This window comes from Chlorocebus sabaeus, chromosome 6 (assembly GCF_047675955.1).
Source record: "Chlorocebus sabaeus isolate Y175 chromosome 6, mChlSab1.0.hap1, whole genome shotgun sequence".
Taxonomy (NCBI): Eukaryota; Metazoa; Chordata; class Mammalia; order Primates; family Cercopithecidae; genus Chlorocebus; species Chlorocebus sabaeus.
The window spans coordinates 56,538,007-56,559,905 of NC_132909.1; the positions used below are offsets into that span (position 1 = coordinate 56,538,007).

At 54.0% G+C, this 21,899-nt stretch overlaps 1 protein-coding gene across 7 annotated transcripts in view; it reads left to right on the forward strand.

The window, feature by feature from the left end:
• Window positions 1-21,899, forward strand: part of RFX2 (regulatory factor X2) — a 121,667-nt gene that overhangs the window by 96,324 nt on the left and 3,444 nt on the right. For all 7 annotated transcript variants that reach the window (XM_007994962.3, XM_007994965.3, XM_007994966.3 and 4 more), the window contains 10 exons: window positions 2,083-2,264; window positions 4,800-4,919; window positions 7,901-8,016; window positions 9,922-10,040; window positions 10,351-10,463; window positions 10,961-11,115; window positions 14,126-14,223; window positions 15,488-15,637; window positions 16,330-16,538; window positions 21,157-21,310. In XM_007994962.3, coding sequence (XP_007993153.2) covers window positions 2,083-2,264; window positions 4,800-4,919; window positions 7,901-8,016; window positions 9,922-10,040; window positions 10,351-10,463; window positions 10,961-11,115; window positions 14,126-14,223; window positions 15,488-15,637; window positions 16,330-16,538; window positions 21,157-21,310 — 1,416 coding nt within the window. The remainder of the gene's footprint in view (window positions 1-2,082; window positions 2,265-4,799; window positions 4,920-7,900; window positions 8,017-9,921; window positions 10,041-10,350; window positions 10,464-10,960; window positions 11,116-14,125; window positions 14,224-15,487; window positions 15,638-16,329; window positions 16,539-21,156; window positions 21,311-21,899) is intronic.

The window sequence follows — 21,899 nt, forward strand, 5'->3', positions numbered from 1 at the left end:
ACACACTGGATCAGGTGGGTCTTAGATGAGATAAGAGGGGTCCCGAGGTGCTGGTCGTTGTTGCAGGGCTGGTCAAAACCACCCCATAGCACTATTTCATAAAAAGGAGATGAAGCCCGGGTGCAGTGGCTCATGTCTGTAATCCCAGCACTTTGGGAGGCCAAGACAGGTGGACCATCTGAGGTCAGGAATTTGAGGCCAACATGGCAAAATCCCATCTCTACTAAAAATACAAAAAACATAAGCCAGACTTGGTGGCTCATGTCTATAATGCCAGCTATTTGGGAGGCTGAGGCAGGAGAATCGCTTGAAGCCGGGAAGTGGAGGTTGCAGTGAGCCAAGATTGCGCCAGTGCACTCCAGCCTGGGTGACAGAGTGAGACTCCATCTCAATAAATAAATAAATAATAAAAAGGAGATGCACGCTTACTTCCTCCCCAGCTTGCAATGCTGAGTGTGGGGGAGCGGGGGCAAACAGACGGCAAACGTGATAGTGTGGGGGAGGGTGCTGTGGTGAGTGGACAGATATTTCCCAGGGGACAGGCCTGCTTTGTGTCTTGTGGGGTGTGTGGGGCACAGGGACAAGGGCTTCCCAGGCCAAGGGCTGTGCAGGAACCCAACATGCCCGGTGCGGGAGGGCTGAGGACCCAGCACTGCCCACTCGGAAGGGCCCAGGCAACAGGAGCCCTTCAAAGCTCTGGGAGCAGGGCTCAGCCTAGACAAAGCTGCCGACAGCCTCGCACAAAGTGGACCAGGTGGGGACAGCCGGTTTCCCCCCACGCTCTTGATGTGGGATCTGGACTCGGGCCTCGCTTCTGTGCGTGGAATTCCTGTCTTTCTCCAAATCGCAGGCATCAGTGAAGCCTTTTGTATTCACATAGCAAACCTCTCTGGATCAGGGGACAGACAATAACAGAGGGAGAGGTGGAAACCAGAATTAAGCCGCAGCCTTTAAGGTACTTGGCTCAGGGCATCAGTTGGTGGGTGGGACACCTTTGCGTCGAAGCCCAGTGTGGGGACTGAGCTCTTCCTGTGGACAGTTCTTGCCCTTCTAACTGGATGTTAACCTCTCGAGGCATAGTTCTTGGCTCTAGACTCATTTAGCCCATCTTTTTGTTTTGTTTTTTGAAAGAGACAAAGTCTTGCTCTGTCGCCCAGGCTGGAGTACAGTGGCGTGACCCTAGCATCACTGCAGTATCGACGTCCTGGGCTCAAGCAATCCTCCCACCTCCGCCTCCCAAGTAGCTATGTCCTGCCTTTTGACTCGGACACAAAACCGTGCATATAAGCATTTGTGTATTTTATTGAATTTCCATTTGTACCTCCCTCAATGAGGGATCTCAGTACATGTTAGCTCACTGCTTACTACAAAACACGGAACTGTGCGGTCCCCCAAGTCATCTTCAATCTTCCTGTTTAGCATCAGAATTTCTCTCCATTCCTGTATGTTGAGGAGCTATTTGGTGTTTAAACCCTGTGTGGTGGTGTGTGGGCATTCTGAAGACAGAACCTAGTAGTTCTTGATCACACCCAGATTTTTACAAATTAAGTCCGGGAAACGGAAAACCAGGCTAAACATGGAAGAATCAATAAATGAAAGAAAATGAGCTATTCATTAATCTACTTAGAGAATTCAAATCAGCGACCACAAAGATGGATTTCCGGCCGGGCACAGTGGCTCACGCCTGTAATCCCAGCACCTTGGGAGGCTGAGACAGGCCAATCACCTGAGGTCAGGAGTTTGGGACCAGCCTGGGCAACACGGTGAAACCCCATCTCTACTAAAAATAACAAAAATTAGCCAGGTGTGGTGTTGGGCGCCTGTAATCCCAGCTACTTGGGAGGCTGAGGCAGGAAAATTGCTTGAACCCAGCAGACAGAGGCTGCAGTGAGCCGAGACTGCGCCACTGCACTCCAGCCTGGGTGACAGAGCAAGACTCTGCCTCAAAAAGAAAGAAAAGATGGATTTCCTCATCCCGTTTGGTGATACAGGGAACGCAAGTAATTCTCTTAACGAGTCCACGTTGGCATGTTAGCGTTCCTCAGGCTTCTGACAAACGCAGGCGTGTCTGTCTCTTCGCAGCTCCAGTGGCTGTTGGATAATTATGAAACTGCGGAAGGTGTGAGTCTCCCCAGAAGTTCTCTTTACAACCACTACCTTCGGCACTGCCAGGAGCACAAGCTGGACCCGGTGAACGCTGCCTCCTTCGGGAAACTGATCCGTTCTGTGTTTATGGGGCTGAGGACACGGCGGCTGGGCACTAGGTGGGTAGACGACCCCCAGCCGACCTGTCCTTCCTCTTCCTTTCCCAAGAAATAGAGCTTTTGGGAAAATGCCAGGCTTCCGCCTCCTGTCCAGGTGGCCTGATTTGCAGCCACCTCTGGAGTGCTTGCAGTTACTTTCAATTGGCGGCAGCCTTGGCTGTGGCCGGGCGTAGCCCGCGGCGTCGGCTTTAGAAGCCGGTGATGGGACAGTTTGGGAACTATTACATTAGTTTATTACAGGAGAATGATGATCAGAGGGCTTTAAACAATTGAGCTCAGAAAACGGCTCACAGTGTCCTTACAGGAGAGCAGCACTAACCTGCAGCACTAACCTCCAGAGAGAGAAACTGGTTTTCTCTCTCCTTTTGAAATTTCCCAAACAATACATTTGTTTGTTTGTTTGTTTAGAGCAGCCTCTGGACCAGGTGTCGTGGTGCACGCCTGAAATCCCAACAGTTTGGGAGGCCGAGGCAAGAGGATCACTTGAGACTAGGAGTTCAAGACCAGCCTGGGCAACATAGCAAGACCTCATCTCTACAAAAAAATTAAAAATTAGCCAGGCATAGTGGTGCACACCTATTTGCACACCTGTACTTTCACCTATTTGGGAAGCTGAGAGGGGAGAAGCACTTGAGCCCAGGAGGTTGAGGCTGCGGTGAGCCACGATTGCACCACTGCACTCCAACCTGGGCAACAGAGCAAGACCCTGTGTCAAACAAACAAACAGACAAACAAAATGTAGCCTCTGGTTTATCCAGCAAAGCTGGATTTACCATTTATTGTTTTTTGCTTTTGTTTTTGAGACAGAGTCTTGCTCTGTCGCCCAGGCTGGAGTGCAGTGGCGTCATCTCGGCTCACTGCAGCCTCTGCCTCCTGGGTTCAGCTGATTCTCCTGCCTCAGCCTCCCGAGTAGCTGGGACCACAGGCGCCCGCCACCACGCCCGGCTAATTTTTCTGTATTTTTAGTAGAGACGGGGTTTCACCGTGTTAGCCAAGATGGTCTTGATCTCCTGACCTCATGATCCACCTGCCTCGGCCTCCCAAAGTGCTGGGATTACAGGCGTGAGCCACTGCGCCCAGCTGAGGCTGGAGAATTTCTTTTTTTTTTTTTTTTTTTTTTTTTGAGACGGAGTCTTGCTCTGTCGCCCAGGCTGGAGTGCAGTGGCCGGATCTCAGCTCACTGCAAGCTCCGCCTCCCGGGTTTATGCCATTGTCTTGCCTCAGTCTCCTGAGTAGCTGGTACTATAGGTGCCCGCCACCTTGCCCAGCTAGTTTTTTGTATTTTTTAGTAGAGACAGGGTTTCACTGTGTTAGCCAGGATGGTCTCGATCTCCTGACCTCATGATCCGCCCATCTCGGCCTCCCAAAGTGGAGAATTTCTTGAACCTGGGAGGGGGAGGTTGCAGTGAGCCGAGATCGCACGACTGCACTCCAGCCTGGGCAACAGAGTGAGGCTCTGTCTCAAAAATATAGTAATAAAAGGAAAAGAAATAAAAAGAGGGCCCAGGGGCTTCCTGCGTGTCCTTGTTGCCAGCTCTGGAGAAACGGCATCCTGTGAGCTGGTATCTCCACAGCCATGCCTGCAGGTTAGTGCTGCTCTCCTGTAAGGACACTGTGAGCCGTTTTCTGAGCTCAATTGTTTAAAGCCCTCTGATCATCATTCTCCTGTAATAAACTAATGTAATAGTTCCCAAACTGTGCCTTTTTCCAAAATGTGTTACTAGATGACTGAAAGGGATGGGGAAGAGCTGTTAATAATAATAATAATGGTAATAATAATAGAGATAGGCCATGTGGAGCTCAGCAAAGCTGACCTGGTGCTCTCCACACAGGACTTGTCCGAGCCTGTATTATACTAGCCTGTGAGAGAGGGCTCTCCATGACAACGGTATTAGGTGCAGAATTCCTTCATCACATTCCTCACGCAGTTCAGGAAATGCTGAACCAGAGAGGCCAAAGTGAAAGGCCAGAAAACAGTACCTACCTTCCGAGTGTGGTGGCACACGCCAGCAGTCCCAGCTACTCAGAGGCTGAGGCAAGAGGATCACTTGAGCTCAGGAGGTCAAGGCTACAGAGAGCGGTGATTGCACCACTGCACTCTAGCCCGGGTGACAGAGTGAGACCCTGTCTCTAAAAACAAAGAGAGAGAAGAGGCCAGGCGCGGTGGCTCACGCCTGTAATCCCTGCACTTTGGGAGACCAAGGTGGGAGGATCACTTGAGCCCAGGAGTTTGAGACCAGCCTGGCCAACATGGCAAAACCCTGTCTCCACTAAAAATACAAAAATTATCTAGGCATTATGGCCCACACCTGTCATCCCAGCTACTCGGGAGGCTGAGACAGGAGAATCTCTTAAACCCAGGAGGCAGAGATTGCAGTGAGCTCAGATGGCACCCCTGCACTCCAGCCTGGGCGACAGAGTGAGATTCTGTCTCAGAAAAGAAAAAAAAGAAGTAAGAAAGAAAAAGAATCCCAACCTATCTTGTTGTTCAGGACATCGGCAAAGGGAGCTGACCCTGGGATGTTTGGTTTCCAGGGGCAACTCGAAGTACCATTACTACGGGATTCGTCTGAAGCCAGACTCTCCGCTGAACCGGCTGCAGGAGGACACGCAGTACATGGCCATGCGGCAGCAGCCCATGCATCAGAAGCCCAGGTGGGTGCGTGGGCCGAGCTGGGCGGGGCTGGCTTTCCCCTGGAGCATGGAGGGAGAGGTGTTTCTCCAACAAGAAATGAACTCATCATAACTCCCTCATCTCCAGCATCCTGGGAAAGCCAAGGTATCCCCCTCTGCTGAGAATGAGGTGAGTCTAGCAGGAGACACAGGAGGCCGGGATGCAGCCTCCTGCAGCTAACTGTTTTCAGACTTTTGTTTAGACCATTTAAAACTGTTTTTAACAGACTTCATTCTTTAGAGTCATTCTAGGTTCACAGCAAAATGGAGTAGAAAGTACAGAGAGTTCTTCTACACCCCCAGCCCCGCTCCCCACCGCCTTTCCCACCATCCGCCTCCCCCACACAGCGGTGCACTGGTTACGACCCATGACCCTCCATGGAGCCAGCGTCACCCCCCAGAGTCCACAGTCGACATCAGGGCTCACTCTTGGTGTTGTACATTCTACAGTTTGGACAAACCTATAATGACATGTGCCCCCATCACAGTGTCACACAGAGTCCTTTCACAGCCCTAAAAATCCTCCACATTTTGCCTACCCAGCTTTCCCTCCGTGCCCCCGTCTGTAGCAACCGCTAATCCTTTACCATTCTCACCGTTTTCCCCTTACCCAGTGTCTTATAGTTGGAATCATAGACCCTTAATTTGTAAAACTGAGGAAGTAAAGAGAGAGAGGACTCTGCAAATAACCCAAGAAGCCAGGAGAAAGCAGCAGATGTGCTCAAGTCACGACTTCTTGACCTTTGGATCCAGTGGCTGGAAAGCCCTGGTCATTTTCTGGAATATCCTCTTCTCCAACCATCACAAACTTTCTCATCTTCTAAGGCAGGGCTCAGCAAACCTTTCCTGTAAAGAGCCAGACAGCAAATATCTTAGCCTTGCAGGCCAGACAGTCTCTGTCGTGACTGTTCAATTCGGCTGCATCATCCTGAAAACAGCCACAGACGGCATGAAGATGATGGGTATGGCTGTGTGCCAATAAAACTTTATTTATAAAAACAAGTAGCAGAATGGGCCCTCAGGCCATAGTTTGCTGGCCCCTGGTTTAGGGCCCATTCAAATATTGCTGCCTCCTAGTGTGCCTCCACAAGTGCCCACCCTGAGAGCCGGGGGCCGCATTGCAGTAGCCCCATATGGCACCTTCACACCTGGTGCTGGGCCCTCTGCACAGATCCATCCATATATGTGTGTATCTCGAAAACCCATTCCAGCTGCTCTGAGTCAGCCAGTGACTCCTGACCACAGCCACTCCCAGGAGTTGGAGGTTCCAGGAGAGTTTCCAGGGTATTCCTTCTGTACCTCGTCTGCAGACACGGACTCTGGAGCTCGCTGCTGTTGTTCAGTTTGGGCCCCTGGCGAACACCTGTGACCCTGTGCTCCAGGCAGTGTGTCATTTTAGGAGCAGCGACACACATTTCAGGGCGACAGGCTGATGCCATTTGCATTTGGAAGCCACAGCCTGAGCCTGTGTCTGTGACGCCCACAGCCTGCCCTGAGCCAGGTGGTTCACACACACCTCACCGGCATGGTCTCCCCCCTCCCTGTAGGCCTGGCCCCGCTTTGTATTTGAGGAGGGGGGCTCCCCAGAGATGCTCCGGCTCAGGCCAGCCCCCTCCCTACCACACAGCGGCCTCCCAGGAGCCCAGCACCTGGAAAACCTTCCTCGAGTGTTTCTCAGCGCTGCCTGCGCAGGCGGCCACCACTGTCTGGCTCAAAATGAAAGTCTCAGAACTTCTGAGGTTGCGCCAATAATAAGATGTTTGTGATTCAAGCAAAGAATTCCTCCCCTTTTTTTTTTTTTTTTGAGACTGACTTTTACTTTTGTTGCCCAGGCTGGAGTGCAGTGGTGCGATCTTGGCTCACTGCAACCTCCGCCTCCCGGGTTCAAGCGATTCTCCTGCCTCAGCCTCCTGAGTCACTGGGATTACAGACGAGCGCCACCACGCCCAGCTAATTTTGTATTTTTAGTAGAGATGGGGTTTCTCCATGTTGGTCAGGCTGGTCTCGAACTCCCGACCTCAGATGATCCACCCGCCTCGGCCTCCCCAATTGCTGGGATTACAGGCGTGAGCCCCTGTGCCCGGCCAAGAATTTCACTTTTTTTCTGAGAGAGAAATGTTAGGGGGAAATATATATCTATTTTCTCAAGTGTCCATTAACAAACTGTGGTTCATCCATATGATGGAATATTATTCAGCCTTAAAAAGGAGGAAATTCTATTCTGGGCACGGTGGCTCAGGCCTGTAATCCCAGCACTTTGGGAGGCCAAGGCAGGCGAATCACGAGGTCAGGAGATCAAGGCCATCCTGGCTAACACGGTGAAAACCCATCTCTACTAAATATACAAAAAATTAGCCGGACACGGTGGTGGGTGCCTATAGTCCCAGCTAATCGGGAGGCTGAGGCAGGAGAATGGCGTGAACCCAGGAGGCGGAGCTTGCAGTGAGCAGAGATGACACCACTGCATCAAGACTCCGTCTCAAAAAAAAAAAACAAGGAGGAGGAAATTCCAACACAGGCTACAACTCGGTGGACCTTGAGGACACAACGCTCAGTGAGACAGGCCAGTTGCAAAAGGACAAATCCTGTATGACCCCACTCCTAGGAGGTCCCTAGAGTCGTCAGATTCACAGAGACAGGAAGTCAGGTGGGGGGTGCCAGGGGCTGGGGACAGGGATGGGGAGTGAGTGTTTCATGGGGACAGAGCTTCAGTGCGGGAAGATGAATAAGTTCTGGAGATGACGATCGTAACGGTTGCACAGCCACGTGAATGTGCTTCATGCTGCTGAGCTGTGCACTCAAAATGGTTCCGATGGTAACTTTTGTGTTGTGTGTATTCGACTGCAACTTGTAAACATCATACACGCACATGCCTGACTGAATCCTGCCCAGCCCCCCACTCCTTGGGCCCACCCCCAGTAGGGCTGCTGGGCCTCACGGTGGCATGTGTGTTCCCGGCCTAGGTACCGGCCAGCCCAGAAGACGGACAGCCTTGGGGACAGCGGCTCCCACAGCAGCCTGCACAGCACTCCAGAACAGACCATGGCCGCGCAGAGCCAGCACCACCAGCAGTACATTGGTGAGAGGCCCCGACAGGCCCCAGGGCAGGGCTCCCATCGGCTCGCCACACTCCTGGGTTTCAACACCAGCAGAACCAGTGGCGTCTAAACGTCCGCTTCCGACAGTTTTCTTATGAGACACCTTTTTGGTCAAATAGAAAGTTCTCCATAGACCTTCTTTTTGACATCCCTGAGACTTTAGAATAATCAGCACATGCCAAAAAAAAGGTAATATATAAAGTGACCATCAGAAAAATGAGAAAATAAAATCCAATGACCATCAGGAAGAACACTAGAGGACAGGTGACTCATGCCCGTGATCCCAACACCTTGGGAGGCCAAGGCAGGAGGATCACTTGAGCTCAGGAGTTCAAGACCAGCCTGGGCAACATACTAAAAAATAAATAAATAATTAGCCAGGCATAGCAGCAAGCTCCTGTGGTCCCACCTATTCAGGAGGCTGAGAAAGGAAGATCACTTGAGCCCAGAAGTTCGAGGCTGCAGTGAGCCGTGATCACACCACTCCTCTCCAACCTGGGTGACAGAGCGAGACTCTGCCTTTCAAGTTAAAGAAAAAAGGAAGAAAGAGTGCTAGGTATTCTCTACTCAGGGTGCACCAGGATTTGCCTGCCATCTAAGCTTTCCTCCTTCTTGCCTGGAGCTTTCGGGGTGCTCCCGGTTCCCCCACATGAGGTGGTCTTGGCTTCCTCCCTGGGGGCTGCTCAGGGGACAGCGTTCTTCCCCAGCTGGCCTAGTGGTGGTGCCATCTCTGCCCCAGGAAGGCCCTAACTCAGAACCTGCCATGAGGGAGGGCGGGGGGTTGGGGGATGGCCAAGGAAGGCTCACTGGTATCAGTGTCGTGATTCAGGCGGGCTCTGTACACACTCAGCGGCTTCCATGTAGTTTATGATCTTTTTTGAGCCCAAACAGAATCCTCCTGGGTTGAGTCTCCTGCAGAGATTGAGGTGGGGTCAGGCCCATCTTCAGGAGATCACTGTAGGGACACTGTGGCTGGCCTTCTCCCCGAGATGTGCTGCCCTGAGCTGGCTCTGGGCACTGGCTGTGTGCCGGGGCTCGGGCTCAGGGCTTTCTCTGTGCTGCATATTTAATGCTCCTGGGAGGTGGTAATATTCTCTCCATTTTCTACCTGAGAAAACTGATGCTTACAAACTCCCTGACTGTGCCGGGCGCGGTGGCTCACGCCTATAATCCCAGCACTTTGAGAAGCCGAAGCAGTCAGATCACGTGAGGTCGGGAGTTTGAGACCAACTTGGCCAACATGGCAAAACCCCATCTCTACCAAAAAAATTCAAAATTAGCCAGGCATGGTGGCACACGCCTGTAATCCCAAATACTCAAGAGGCTGAGACAGGAGAATCACCTGAACCCAGGAGGAGGTTGCAGTAAGCCAAGATCATGCCACTGCACTCCAGCCTGGGTGACAGAGTGAGACTTTGTCTCAAAAAAAAAAAAAAAAAAAAAAAAAAAAGGCCAGGCATGGTGGCTCACGCCTGTAATCCCAGCACTTTGGGAGGCCGAGGTGGGCGGATCACCTGAGGTGAGGATTTCGAGACCAGCCTGGCCAAAACATGGCGAAATCCTGTCTCTACTGAAAAATGCAAAACTTAGCCGGCATTGTGGCGCACACCTGTAATCCCAGCTACCCGGGAGGTTGAGGCAGAAGAATCGCTTCAACCCAGGAGCTGGAGGTTGCAGTGAGCCGAGATCGTGCCACTGCACTCCAGCCTGGGCAACAGAGCAAGGCCCTGTCTCAAAAAAGAAAAACAAAAGAAATAAACAAATTCTCTGACTGCATAGGGTGGGGCAGAACATCTGTTTCTGGGCCCCCCATCCACCCATGGCCTTCCAGTTGTCCGCGGTTTCCTAAGAGCCCCAGTTCTGATGTTCCCGTGTTCCTCCCCCAGATGTCTCCCACGTCTTCCCCGAGTTCCCAGCGCCCGACCTGGGCAGCGTCCTGCTGCAGGATGGCGTCACACTGCACGACGTCAAGGCCCTGCAGCTGGTGTACAGACGGCACTGCGAGGTGACCGCCCCAGCCCAGGCAGGCAGCTCCTGTGTGTCCCTCCCGGGAACTGCCCTCGCTCAGGCCAGGGTCCCCAGTGTCCCTGGGTGATGCTGAGGAGACGGAGCCCCGAGCCCCCCACAAGCATCCTCTCTGGAGCAGCAGCCCCTCCACATCCATGTCCATCGCCTGCTCCTCTCCTCTCTGTGGCCTCCCTTGGGATTCCAGGGCACCCCGCTGCAGCCCGGATCACAGCTGCCCACTTGACGTGTGCTGAGTGCACGTGATGGGCGCACGCACCCGTCTGTCTCACCGGTGCCTTCATTCCTAGGCAACTGTAGATGTGGTGATGAACCTCCAGTTCCACTACATCGAGAAGCTGTGGTTCTCCTTCTGGAACTCCAAGGCCTCCTCCAGCGACGGCCCCACCTCTCTTCCTGCCAGGTGACTGCCACACCCTGGCTGGGTTCACAGCCCCCCTCAAGTCTTAGCCCCCTGCTGACGTCCACAGGTAACCCACAAACAAAAGCATCAACTCTCCAAGAATTAGCGCTCAGACCCCTCTGCCTCCGTCCCTGTGATTTTTAGACTTGGTAGAGCTGACTTGAAATTCACATTGCCATCTGCCCCTTTTCGAGGTCAGACTGTCTGAGTAGGGAGGATTTTAGAGGTGACCATGATGCAATCCCAAGTAGAGGTGACCCCAACCCATAGCTGCAGTGAGACGCAGTATGACAGTATGACCACCGGCAGGGGAGGGACAGCGTGGACCGCTGGGAGCAACACGGAGGGAGGGGACCCACTGAGCCTCAGGGATGGGGAGCAAAACCCCAGCCCCACTGTTGGGCAGAAGTCCCGCAGCCCGGCTCTCTGGTCACTCCCGTGGCTGCACGAGCCCAGCTGGGCCAGGCCACTGCTCACCTGTCCCCCTCCCTCCACAGTGACGAAGACCCCGAGGGCGCCGTCCTGCCCAAGGACAAGCTGATCTCCCTGTGTCAATGCGACCCCATCCTCAGATGGATGAGGAGCTGCGACCACATCCTCTACCAGGCGCTGGTGGAGATCCTCATCCCCGATGTGCTGAGGCCGGTCCCCAGTAAGTGACCCACGGCCCCACCTGGCGCCGCTCCATCCTCTCTTCCTGCCTCCTCTGTCCTTTCTTACCTGTACATCTTCAGCCATCTCGGACCATCGCTTTCACAGAAAACCCAAAAGGGGCCAGGCGCAGTGGCTCATGCCAGTGACCCCCGCACTTTGGGAGGATGAGGCAGACAGATCGCTTGAGCCCAGGAGTTTGAGACCAGCCTGGGCAACATAGTGAGACCCTATCTCTAAAAAAAAAAAATTAGGCCGGGCGCGGTGGCTCAAGCCTGTAATCCCAGCACTTTGGGGGGCCGAGACGGGCGGATCACGAGGTCAGGAGATCGAGACCATCCTGGCTAACACGGTGAAACCCCGTCTCTACTAAAAAATACAAAAAATAAGCCGGGCGAGGTGGTGGGCGCCTGTAGTCCAAGCTACTCGGGAGGCTGAGGCAGGAGAATGGCGTAAACCCGGGAGGCGGAGCTTGCAGTGAGCTGAGATCCGGCCACTGCACTCCAGCCTGGGCGACAGAGCGAGAGTCCGTCTCAAAAAAAAAAAAAAAAAAAAATTAGCTGGGGCCAGGCAATGTTGCTCACGTCTGTAATCTCAGCACTTTGGGAGGCCGAGGCGGGTGGATCATTTGAGGTCAGGAGTTTGAGACCAGTGTGACCAACGTGGTGAAACCTCATCTCTACTAAAAATACAAAGATTTAGCTGGGCATGGTGGTGCATGCCTGTAGTCCCAGCTACTAGGGAGGCTGAGCCAGGAGAATAGCTTTAACCCGGGAGGCAGAAGTTGCAGTGAGCCGAGATCACGCCACTGCACTCAGCCTGACTCTGTCTCAAAAAAAAAAAAAAAAATGAGCTGGGCATGGTGGTGTGTGCCTGTAGCCCTAGCTACTCTGGAGGCTGAAGCAGAAGGATCACTTGAGCTCAGGAGCTTGAGACCAGCCTGGGCAACATAGTGAGACCCTGTTTCTAAAAAAAAAACAAAAATTAACTGGGTGTGGTGTTGCATGCCTGTAGTCCCAGCAACCCAGGAGGCTGAGGAAGGAGGATCACCTGAGCCCAGGAGGTCGAGGCTACAATGAGCTATGATCGCACCACTGCACTCCAGCCTGGGCAACAGAGTGAGACCCTGTCTCAAAAACAAACAAACAAACAAACAAACAAAAAACATCCCTAAGCGAGAGCCGCTGTGGGCCGTGGAATGTGTGTCCTCTGGCGTGCGTATCTGTCCTTGTCTCTGACTCGAGGGGAAGGTCACAGTGGCTCTGGTGAGCTCTACCTGCTGTCAGGACACTGCCAAGAGTAGCCGGGCTGGGCGTGGTGCTTTCTGGAAGGTTCACTGGGGGCGTGCAGGCCGGCCTCTGGGAGTAGCTTACTCGCAGCCCTGGAGCCATCGCTGTGCGGGAAGCCTTGGCCCAGGGCCATGTGGGGTTGCTGCCCACCCTGGTCTTAGAGACGACCACCAGCCACCTTCCTCCAGCCTCCCTGAAGCCCCACAGTGACACTTCCTGAGTGCCACCCCCACAGGAGGGGCAGGGACATAAACTTAGAAGCAGCAGTTGGGACGTGACCCTGGACTCCTGCAGCCTGTTAGGGTAGGGGCTGACCTTTAACCCCCAGCCAGACCCCACTTCCTAGCACCATACGATTCCAGGAGACACACCCCAGCGCCCTGCCCTGTGATTTCCCACAGGACTTGCGGGGGTGGGGAGGGAGCGATGGGCACAGCGAAGAAAGAAGCTAGGCCCATGGCAGGGCTCACTTGTGCCCTTGGAGACCTCCCAGGGCCTCCAGTTCCCGAGGCAATGACAGCATCCACCATGAGTGGGCCCTCAGTCCAGGCCCGTGCCAAGCTCCCCAAAACCCTGGGAGTCGTCAAGGAAGCTGGGTACAGAGGCCTCTCTTCATAAATCACAGCATCAGGACCACGGGCTGTGCCCCGCAGGCCATCCACAAACATCTGAGCCCATTAGTACCAGGCAGCTCTCCGTCCTGCTGAGTAAACTCTATGCAACCTTTGCTGGAAGATGGGAAACAGCAGTATTACCTTTCTCATTTGGCCTGGCCTTGCTGTCTGCCTGAAAACTGTTCAGGGCAATGCCTTGTTTGAGTTTCTATGTTATGGTGGAAGTTTGGGGTATCTTTCCTTTTGCATTTTAAAATATTTTTCTGTTTTTTTTTCTGTTTCTTTTTTTTAGACAGAGTTTCGCTCTTATCACTCAGGCTGGAGTGCAGTGGCGCGATCTTGGCTCACTGCAGTCTTTGCCTCCCGGGTTCAAGTGATTTTCCTGCCTCAGCCTCCTGAGTAGCTGGGATTACAGGCACCCACCACCACGCCCAGATAATTTTTGTATTTTTAGTACAGATGGGGTTTCACCATATTGGCCAGGCTGGTCTCGAACTCCTGACCTCAGGTGATCCGCCCACATCATCCTCCCAAAGTGCTGGGATTACAGGCGTGAGCCACCGCGCCAGCCTTTTTTTTTTTTTTTTTTTTTTAACAGTCTTATTATTTGTTTCTTATTGTAAGCCACTTTAAAATAAATTAGGAAGTTGGTAGAATGTATTCGTGTGTGTGTGTGTGTGTGTGTGTGTGTGTGTGTGTGTGTGTCAAGGCCTCTCTCCCTTGGCACTGTTGATATCCGGGGCTGGATCGTTCTCTGGGGTGGGGCCATCCTGGGCACTACGAGGTGCTGAGAAGCATCCGTGGTCTCCACCCACTCCATGCCTGAGTCACCCCGCATGACGACCGTTCACAACCCCAGACACCACCCAGTGTCCCTGGGGAGAACTGCCCCTGTGAGACCCGCACAGGCAGTGGGTGGTGACCAGCAGCGCTGGGCCACGCCCGGTTCTTCCCGTGTCTAAGTGTCCTCAGTTCCCCCGGCCTCTGTGGCTCGTTCTTCGTGGTGGTGATTGCCATCGCACTTGGGCCAGCTCTTACACTGAATGCTGATTTCCAGTGTCCAGTCACTGCCTTTCCCCCTGGTGACATCATGCTCTGTATCCCCCAGGTACCTTGACACAGGGCATCCGTAACTTTGCCAAGAGCTTGGAAGGCTGGTTGACAAATGCCATGAGCGACTTCCCACAACAGGTCATCCAGACCAAGGTATGGCCGGGGTGGGGCCTGGGCTCCCCAACTATGGCTGGGACGGGCTCCACTCCAGGACAGCATGAGGACCACTGTGTCCCGGAGAGCGCTGGCTTCGTCCCTGTGTCATGAGAGTAATTGGCCCCTTAAGGAAGCCCCGAGCACACAGCCGATGACACATCAGTACTGGCAGGAAGGGGAACGACAGAAGATGTCATTTGATGTCATATCTTTGAGTCAATTCAGAACAGATTGTGTGTTTCTGTGCTCATCTTATTAGGGAAATTTAATCTCCTTGCTGTGACTTTTATTGCTATAATCTTGGCCACAAATCAATTGAATTTGAAATGTAGAACCTTGGCCGACTTGTGGAAAAGAGAGTGATTACCCACCGTTCTCATGAGCATTTCTTTTTTTTTTTTTTTTTTTTGAGACAGAGCCTCACTCTGTCTCCCAGGTTCAAGCGAGTCTCCTGCCTTGGCCTCCCGAATAGCTGGGATTACAGGTGCCCACCACCACACCTGGCTAATTTTTTTGTATTTTTAATAGAGACAGGGTTTCACCATGCTGGCCAGGCTGGTCTCGAACTCCTGACCTCAGGTGATCCACCTGCCTCGGCCTCCCAAAGTGCTGGGATTACAGGCGTGAGCCACCGCACCCAGCCATCATGAGCATTTCTTGAAGGGCTCTTGGGTGAAAGGAGGCAGCTGCAGGGCACCCGCCTGCTCTTTGGAACTGATCTGTTAGGCAGTGGTGCAAGCATGGATCAAGTCGTTGTTAAAAATTCAGATTCAGGGCCGGTGCAGTGGTTCACACCTGTAATCCCAGCACTTTGGGAGCCCAAGACAGGAGGATCATTTGAGGCCAAGAGTTGGAGACCAGCCTGGGCAACAAGCAAGACCCCATCTCTTAAAAAAATAAGATTCCCGGGCCACACCCACTAAAAGTCTGACCCTATAGCAGCCAGGACTCTGTGGTCTCAACAGCCCCTCCAGAGAGCTGCAGGGACTCTAGAAGTGGGCATGGTGCCGGTTGTGAATTCTAACAGCGGGACACGGGCTTCAGCTAGCGACGCGTGCGATGCACCTGCGAGGTCTCCGCTTCACTGATTCTCACTCACTGGGTCCCTAAGAATAGCAGGGGCTTCCCTCTTCCCTGCCCAGGTTGCTGTTTCCTGCTCCCTGCTCCCTGTGTTGTCCCTGAGCCCTGGCACCCCTGCCAGGAGTGCAGCGGAACAGGCTCTTCCCCGCCAACCCTGCTCACCACGAGCCCTGGCTTACAGGTGGGCGTCGTCAGTGCCTTTGCCCAGACGCTGCGGCGCTACACGTCCCTCAACCACCTGGCGCAGGCGGCCCGGGCAGTGCTGCAGAACACGTCCCAGATCAACCAGATGCTCAGCGACCTCAACCGCGTGGACTTTGCCAATGTGCAGGTGACCTCCTCCACGCCGTCCCCCAGGCCTGGGCTTCCCGCCCTCCAGCAAAACCAGCAAACCCCCCGAGTGGAGCCCATGGCAAACCTGGCCCCCTGCCCCGAGCCTGGTCACAGTTCTGTTGCATGACACGGGTCCCAGGCCAAAGCCCACCCACGGCCCCCAGCTCTCTCTACTCCATCATCTCTCAGGGCCCTCTGGCGTCCAGGTGCTGTGGCCAACACTCCTGCTCATTTTCCTCACAAAGGCTCCTGGTTTCCAGGATCCTGGCAGCATGTTGACCTCCCTGTGGCCATTTTCCTGACTCTGTCCCCTGGGCTTGGCAAAGTACTGGCCCACAGCAGATTCAGAGCTGTGCTTATTTGAGGCCCTGGGTGTATCCATTAAGTAAATAAATGCACAACACACACAGTTAGAAGTCACCCTTTTAAAACAAAATGAAATGAAGACCTCGTATAGCATGAGCTTTGATCCAGAAAGACCGGGGTATGAGTCCCCGGAAGCCGGGTAGGATCCCCCTTGGCTCTCTATTCTGCCCCTGTTATGGGGGACACAGGGTGTGGCTTGCAGCTGTCAAGGTCAAGGACGAGAAGGCTCAAGCACAGCATGACGTCCCGCCCCGAGCACGGCTAGGTCGGGGGGCTGCCGTGGCGGGGGTCTGTGCTGCTGACGCTGGCCTCCACCCCCCACAGGAGCAGGCCTCGTGGGTGTGCCAGTGTGAGGAGAGTGTGGTGCAGCGGCTGGAGCAGGATTTCAAGCTGACCCTGCAGCAGCAGAGCTCCCTGGACCAGTGGGCCAGCTGGCTGGACAGCGTGGTCACCCAGGTCCTGAAGCAGCATGCCGGCAGCCCCAGCTTCCCCAAGGCCGCCCGGCAGTTCCTGCTGAAATGGTCCTTTTACAGGTGAGTCCTGCCAGACCTCCCAGAGAATTCTGGCGGGGGGGGGGGGGGGAGCTCCGAGGCAAACTTCTAAGGGGTAGCTTGGCTGGTGAGCTCAGAGAAAAACAGGGCTCAGCAGAGTTCCAGCAGTGCCTGAACCCCCAAAAAACAAGTACCTGGCTGGGGGCCTCACTCGTGACCAGCGGCTCCCAGGGGCAGGCCCAGAAGGCGACCGTAGCCTAAAAACTAAGTTGCAAGTTCTGCAGACAGAAATAATCACTGGAGGCTGGGCATGGCGGCTCATACCTATAATCCCACCGCTTTGGGAGGCCAAGGCAGGAGGACGGCTTGAGACCAGAAGTTCCCGACCACCCTGGGGAAAATACCAGGACCTCTACAAAAAGTTAAAAAACTTGTCTGGGCGTGGTGGCATGTGCCTGTGGTCCCACATACTTGGGAGGCTGAGGTGGGAGGATCCTTGAGCCCTGGCGGTCCAGACTGCAGTGAGCCAAGATGGCACCACTGCACTCCAGCCTGAGTGACAGAGCAAGACCCCATCTCTAAGGGGGGGGAAAAAAAAGCTGTCTCAGAACTGAAGGGCACAAGTCTCCAAACTAAGAAAGCTGCTGACTTTTCTCAGGGAGGCTCTGGGTGAAATTTCAAAACACTAAGCTTGAGAAACAGCCATAAAAGCTTCCAGAGAGAAGGCGACAGGCTGGGGATGGGAGCAGCATTAGACTTCTGAACAATGTGCAGAAACCTGGAAGGCAGTAGAGCAATGTCCTGAGAGTTCTGATGGGAAATTATTTCCAAGCTACAGACCTACCCTGTGCAGACCAGGGCAGGGGAGCCAAGGCTTCCAGAGGGATCGTCCCCAGGAAAGGCATCAAGATGCCTCCTGCAGTTCTGTCAGGAGTTTTAGTCTCATGAGTACATGGAAAAGTGAGCATTTTTTAAAAAAGAGCCAGTTATTACCCCAGGAAAACACAAAGCTGTTCTGTGCCTGACAGGCCCGCATGACCCAGCGCATGGATGAGCTATGGCCACAGGGCCAAATTGTTACCCCACCTGTATTAGTCCATTCCCACACTGCTGATACAGACATACCCAAGACTGGGTAATTTATATAGAAAAATAGGTTTAATGGACTTATGGTTCCACATGGCTGGGGAGGCCTCACAGTCATGGCGGAAGTTCAAGGAAGAGCAAAGGCACATCTTACATGGTGGCAGGCAAGGGAGTGTGTGCAGGAGAACTCCCCTTTATAAAACTATCAGATCTCATGAGACTTACTCACTCTCAAGAGAACAGCATGGGAAACATCTGCCCCCATGATTCAATTACCTCCCACCGGGTCCCTCCCACAACACGTGGGGATCATTATAATTCAAGGTGAAATTTGGGTGGGGACACAGAGCCAAACTATATCACTGCCCCAGCCCATTGTGCAAATGAAGTTTTATTGGAACCTCAGCCACACGCATTCATTCACAGATAAGCTACAGCTGTCAATGCAAACAGAACAGTGTGACTGTTGGGCACAAAGTTGACAGTATTTACTATCTGGCAAGCATGAAAACAAGTTTGCCTGGCTGGGTGCAGTGGCTCATGCCTGTAATCCCCACACTTTGGGAGGCTGAGGTGGGCGGATCACGTGGGGTCAGGAGTTCAAGACCAGACTGGCCAACATGGCAAAACCCCATCTCTACTAAAAATATAAAAAAGTCAGGTGTGGTGGCTGGCACCTGAAATCCCAGCTACTTGGGAGGCTTAGGCAGGAGAATCGCTTGAATCTGGGAGGCAGAGGTTGCAGTGGGCCAAGATCATGCCATTGCACTCCAGCCTGGGCAACAAGAGCCAAACTCTGTCTCAGTTAAAAAAAAAAAGTTTGCCAACCCCTCAACTGGCCAGCCAGCACCTCCCTTTCCTCAGCTCCCTCGTTACACACTCCCCTGGCCATGGTGCTTCAGGGCCTTTCCACCTGCCCCTCTTTCCTGGAACATCTTTCCCCAGACAGCCATGCAGAGAAACCCCCCATCCCCAGCCTCTGTAAATAAGACGACCCGTTCTTTCCCACCTTCCATGCCCCATGCCCTGCTTTTCTCCTGGCACTGACCGTCACCTGTCTCTCGTCATCTGTTCACTTGTCTGTTGTCTGTCTCCTGCATGATCAGGCACGCTACCTGAGTGCGGGACCTCGCTTCTGTTTAAATGCTGGCTGAGTGAATGAATGAGAGGAACCACATGCCTAACAGACTGCGCGGCTCTGCCATGGGCCTAGCACACCACTGCCACATAACAGAAACACCAGTGTAGCCAGAAATTACCACAAAGCCACACTGGGGTAATGGGGAGGGAGAGCAAGGGAAGAGACAGTGTAGGGATGCCAACGCCCGTCTCCGTGGACAGAGGGAGGTTGCAAGCGGCAGAATCGAGAAGAGCAGAGTGAGCGCAGGACTGAGGTACCTGCCAGCCAGAGAAGAGCACAGCTCAGAGCTGGAGGGGAGCAGGGTCACGTCTGCAAGGCGGGGGTGCTCTTCACAAGGGAGATCGAGACACTGTTCCACTTCATTCTCTTGTTTGTTTGTTTTTTGAGACAGTCTTGGTCTGTCACCAGGCTGGAGTGCAGTGGTGCAATCTCAGCACATTGCAACCTCCGCCTCCCGGGTTCAGGCAATTCTCATGCCTCAGCCTCCCAAGTAGCTGGGATTACAGGCGCCCACCACCAGGCCCGGCTGATTTTTGTATTTTTAGTAGAGACGGGGTTTTGCCATGTTGGCCAGGCTGCTCTCAAACTCCTGACCTCAGGTGATCCACCTGCCTCGGCCTCCCAAAGTGCTGGGATTCCAGTCGTGAGCCACCGCACCCGGCCTGACTTCATTCTTATGCATGTGCAGTGCCGTCATAAAAAAATAAAAATTAGGTTTGACGGGATTTATTTCTGTAGCACCCACTGGAAAATGGTAGCATGTGGGCTGAGGCCTTGGCTGGTCATCCCCAAGCTCTGGCTGGGCCTCCCTTGATGGTGGCTAGCCGATGCTCCTGCCCTCTGGGAGCTGCGAGCCCATTTGGGAACCCGGAGATACCGAGGTGACCGCAGGCGGTGTTCTGGAAATACTTCGGACTGAAGCATCGCACCAGACACCGGGGCTGTGGGGAAGCTGGGTGCAGAGCGCCAGCACCTCATCTGCGTGGGGGAGGCCGTTGGGGAAAGGGGGCTTGTGAGTCAAGCTGGGTGGGCCCAGGGGAACAGAAGGGGGCTGGGGGCTTTGTAGCTGTGCTTAACACCTAAGGATAGACAGCTTTGGTGGTCTTCACAGTGCGGCTGTCTTTGCTTTTCTCAAGCCTGTGTGTTCTTTTTATTGCTACAGTACTGATAAGACGTAACTGAGAGTTTATGAAAGCTTAGTTCGAGACGGGGCATTTGGGCATTGGGGACCACCTGGCCTGTAGGCCACAGGTTTTCATCAGGCGCCGCTGTATTTAGGTCTCATAGGAGGACTGAGACATCGTTCCACTTCATTCTGGGTTTTTTGGTTTTTGGTTTTTTTTGAGATGGAGTCTTGCTCTGTCGCCCAGGCTGGAGTGCAGTGACATGATCTGGGTTCACTACAACCTCCGCCTCCCAGGTTCAAGCAATTTTCCTGCCTCAGCCTCCTGAATAGCTGGGATTACAGGCACCTGCCACCATGCCTGACTAATTTTTGTATTTTTAGTAGAGATGGGGTTTCACCATGTTGGCCAGGTTGGTCTCGAACTCCTGACCCCAAGTGATCTGCCCACCTTGGCCTCCCAAAGTACTGGGATTACAGGCGTGAGCCACCGTGCCCAGCCCCTTTTGGTCTTACATTGATCCTTCAGGTCAGGGGCCGCCTCTCCTGGAAAGAACCAGGTAGTATTTGCAGCCATCCTAGGAAAGACAATATAGGAACGGCATGACGCATGCCAGTGAAACTGTTTGTGGATACCAACATGTGAATTTCATGTAATTTCCACGTGCCACCGAATATAATTATTCTTTTGACTTTTTCCAACCATTTCAAAACGTAAAGCATTCTCAGCTCACAGGCTGAGGGCTGGATGAGGACTGGATCTGGGCTGAAGTCTCTGAAACTCCTGCTTTCGCTGACAGAGACTAAAGCACCCTGGCTTTTTGTCTTGTGTTTAGGTGCCTGAAACCACAGGCTGAGGAATGGCGGGAGGTGGCAAGGATACGGGGAAGGTGGGGAGAGGCACCTCCTGCTGGGGAAACAGGCACCAGCTGCCAGCCTGTGCTCTGATTCGGAGTCCGAAATGTTACTGGAATCACCAGCCACGATTCCGTCCAGCGCCCATGCTAGCACCAGCCGCAGTTGTGTTTCCAGCAGCCTGTCGCTTTGGGGCTGACTGCCTGTCTCCCTCTCCTGTCCCCCGGGCGGTCTCTGGAACTGAGTGGGCAGGCCTGCCCCACCCATCCGTCATGTTGGGCCCAGGGTCTCGGCAGTCATCGGCCCCCTACAGGCCGGCAGGTCTTAGGATCACTCAGGGTCTGGGTTCCCCCGGGAACACAGAGCAGGGGGCGTGTTGCTGCCATGAAGCCTGGCCCGGGACCCGGGTTCCATGTTCCCCTGAGGGTCCCCAGCCTCTGTCCGCTTGCTCCCAGCTCCATGGTGATCCGGGACCTGACCCTGCGCAGCGCTGCCAGCTTCGGCTCCTTCCACCTCATCCGCCTGCTCTACGACGAGTACATGTTCTACCTGGTGGAGCACCGCGTCGCGGAGGCCACCGGAGAGACGCCGATCGCTGTGATGGGAGAGGTGAGGACCCTCCTGGGCAGGACTGCTGGGGCTTGGCCAGGCCTGTGGGGAGAGGGCAGTGTGCTCTGAGCAGCCCGGAGAGAGGACACGCACAGGTCCCGCTGCTCTGCCGCCGGACAGATCCGCAGCTCTGTAAAGAGCCACAGAAACGGGCCCGCTCATGCCAGGACACAGCAGTGTCTTCCAAAACATCCAAACCACAGTTTGATCAGCACCGGGAAGGCTCTGGGGCTCTGTCCGAGTTCACAGTCACCATCAAACCGCTGGCTCTGGAAGGAGGTTGTCCTTGGGTGTCCTGCCACGCAGGGGAGGCCTTGGACACACCGCCCAAAGTGTTCTCCGTATCGTGGTGACATACACATAGGGTGGGTATTTCCACATTAAAGTGTATAATAAAGTGGCGTTTAGCACATTCACAAGGTGCAGCTGGCACCACTGTCCAGTTCCAGAACATTCCATCACCCCAAAAGGAAACCCCGTCCCAGGAGCAGTCACTCCCAAGCCCCTCCCGCAGCACAGCCCCTCCTGCAGCACAGCCCCCTCCCGCAGCACAGCCCCTCCCGCAGCACAGCCCCCTCCCGCAGCACAG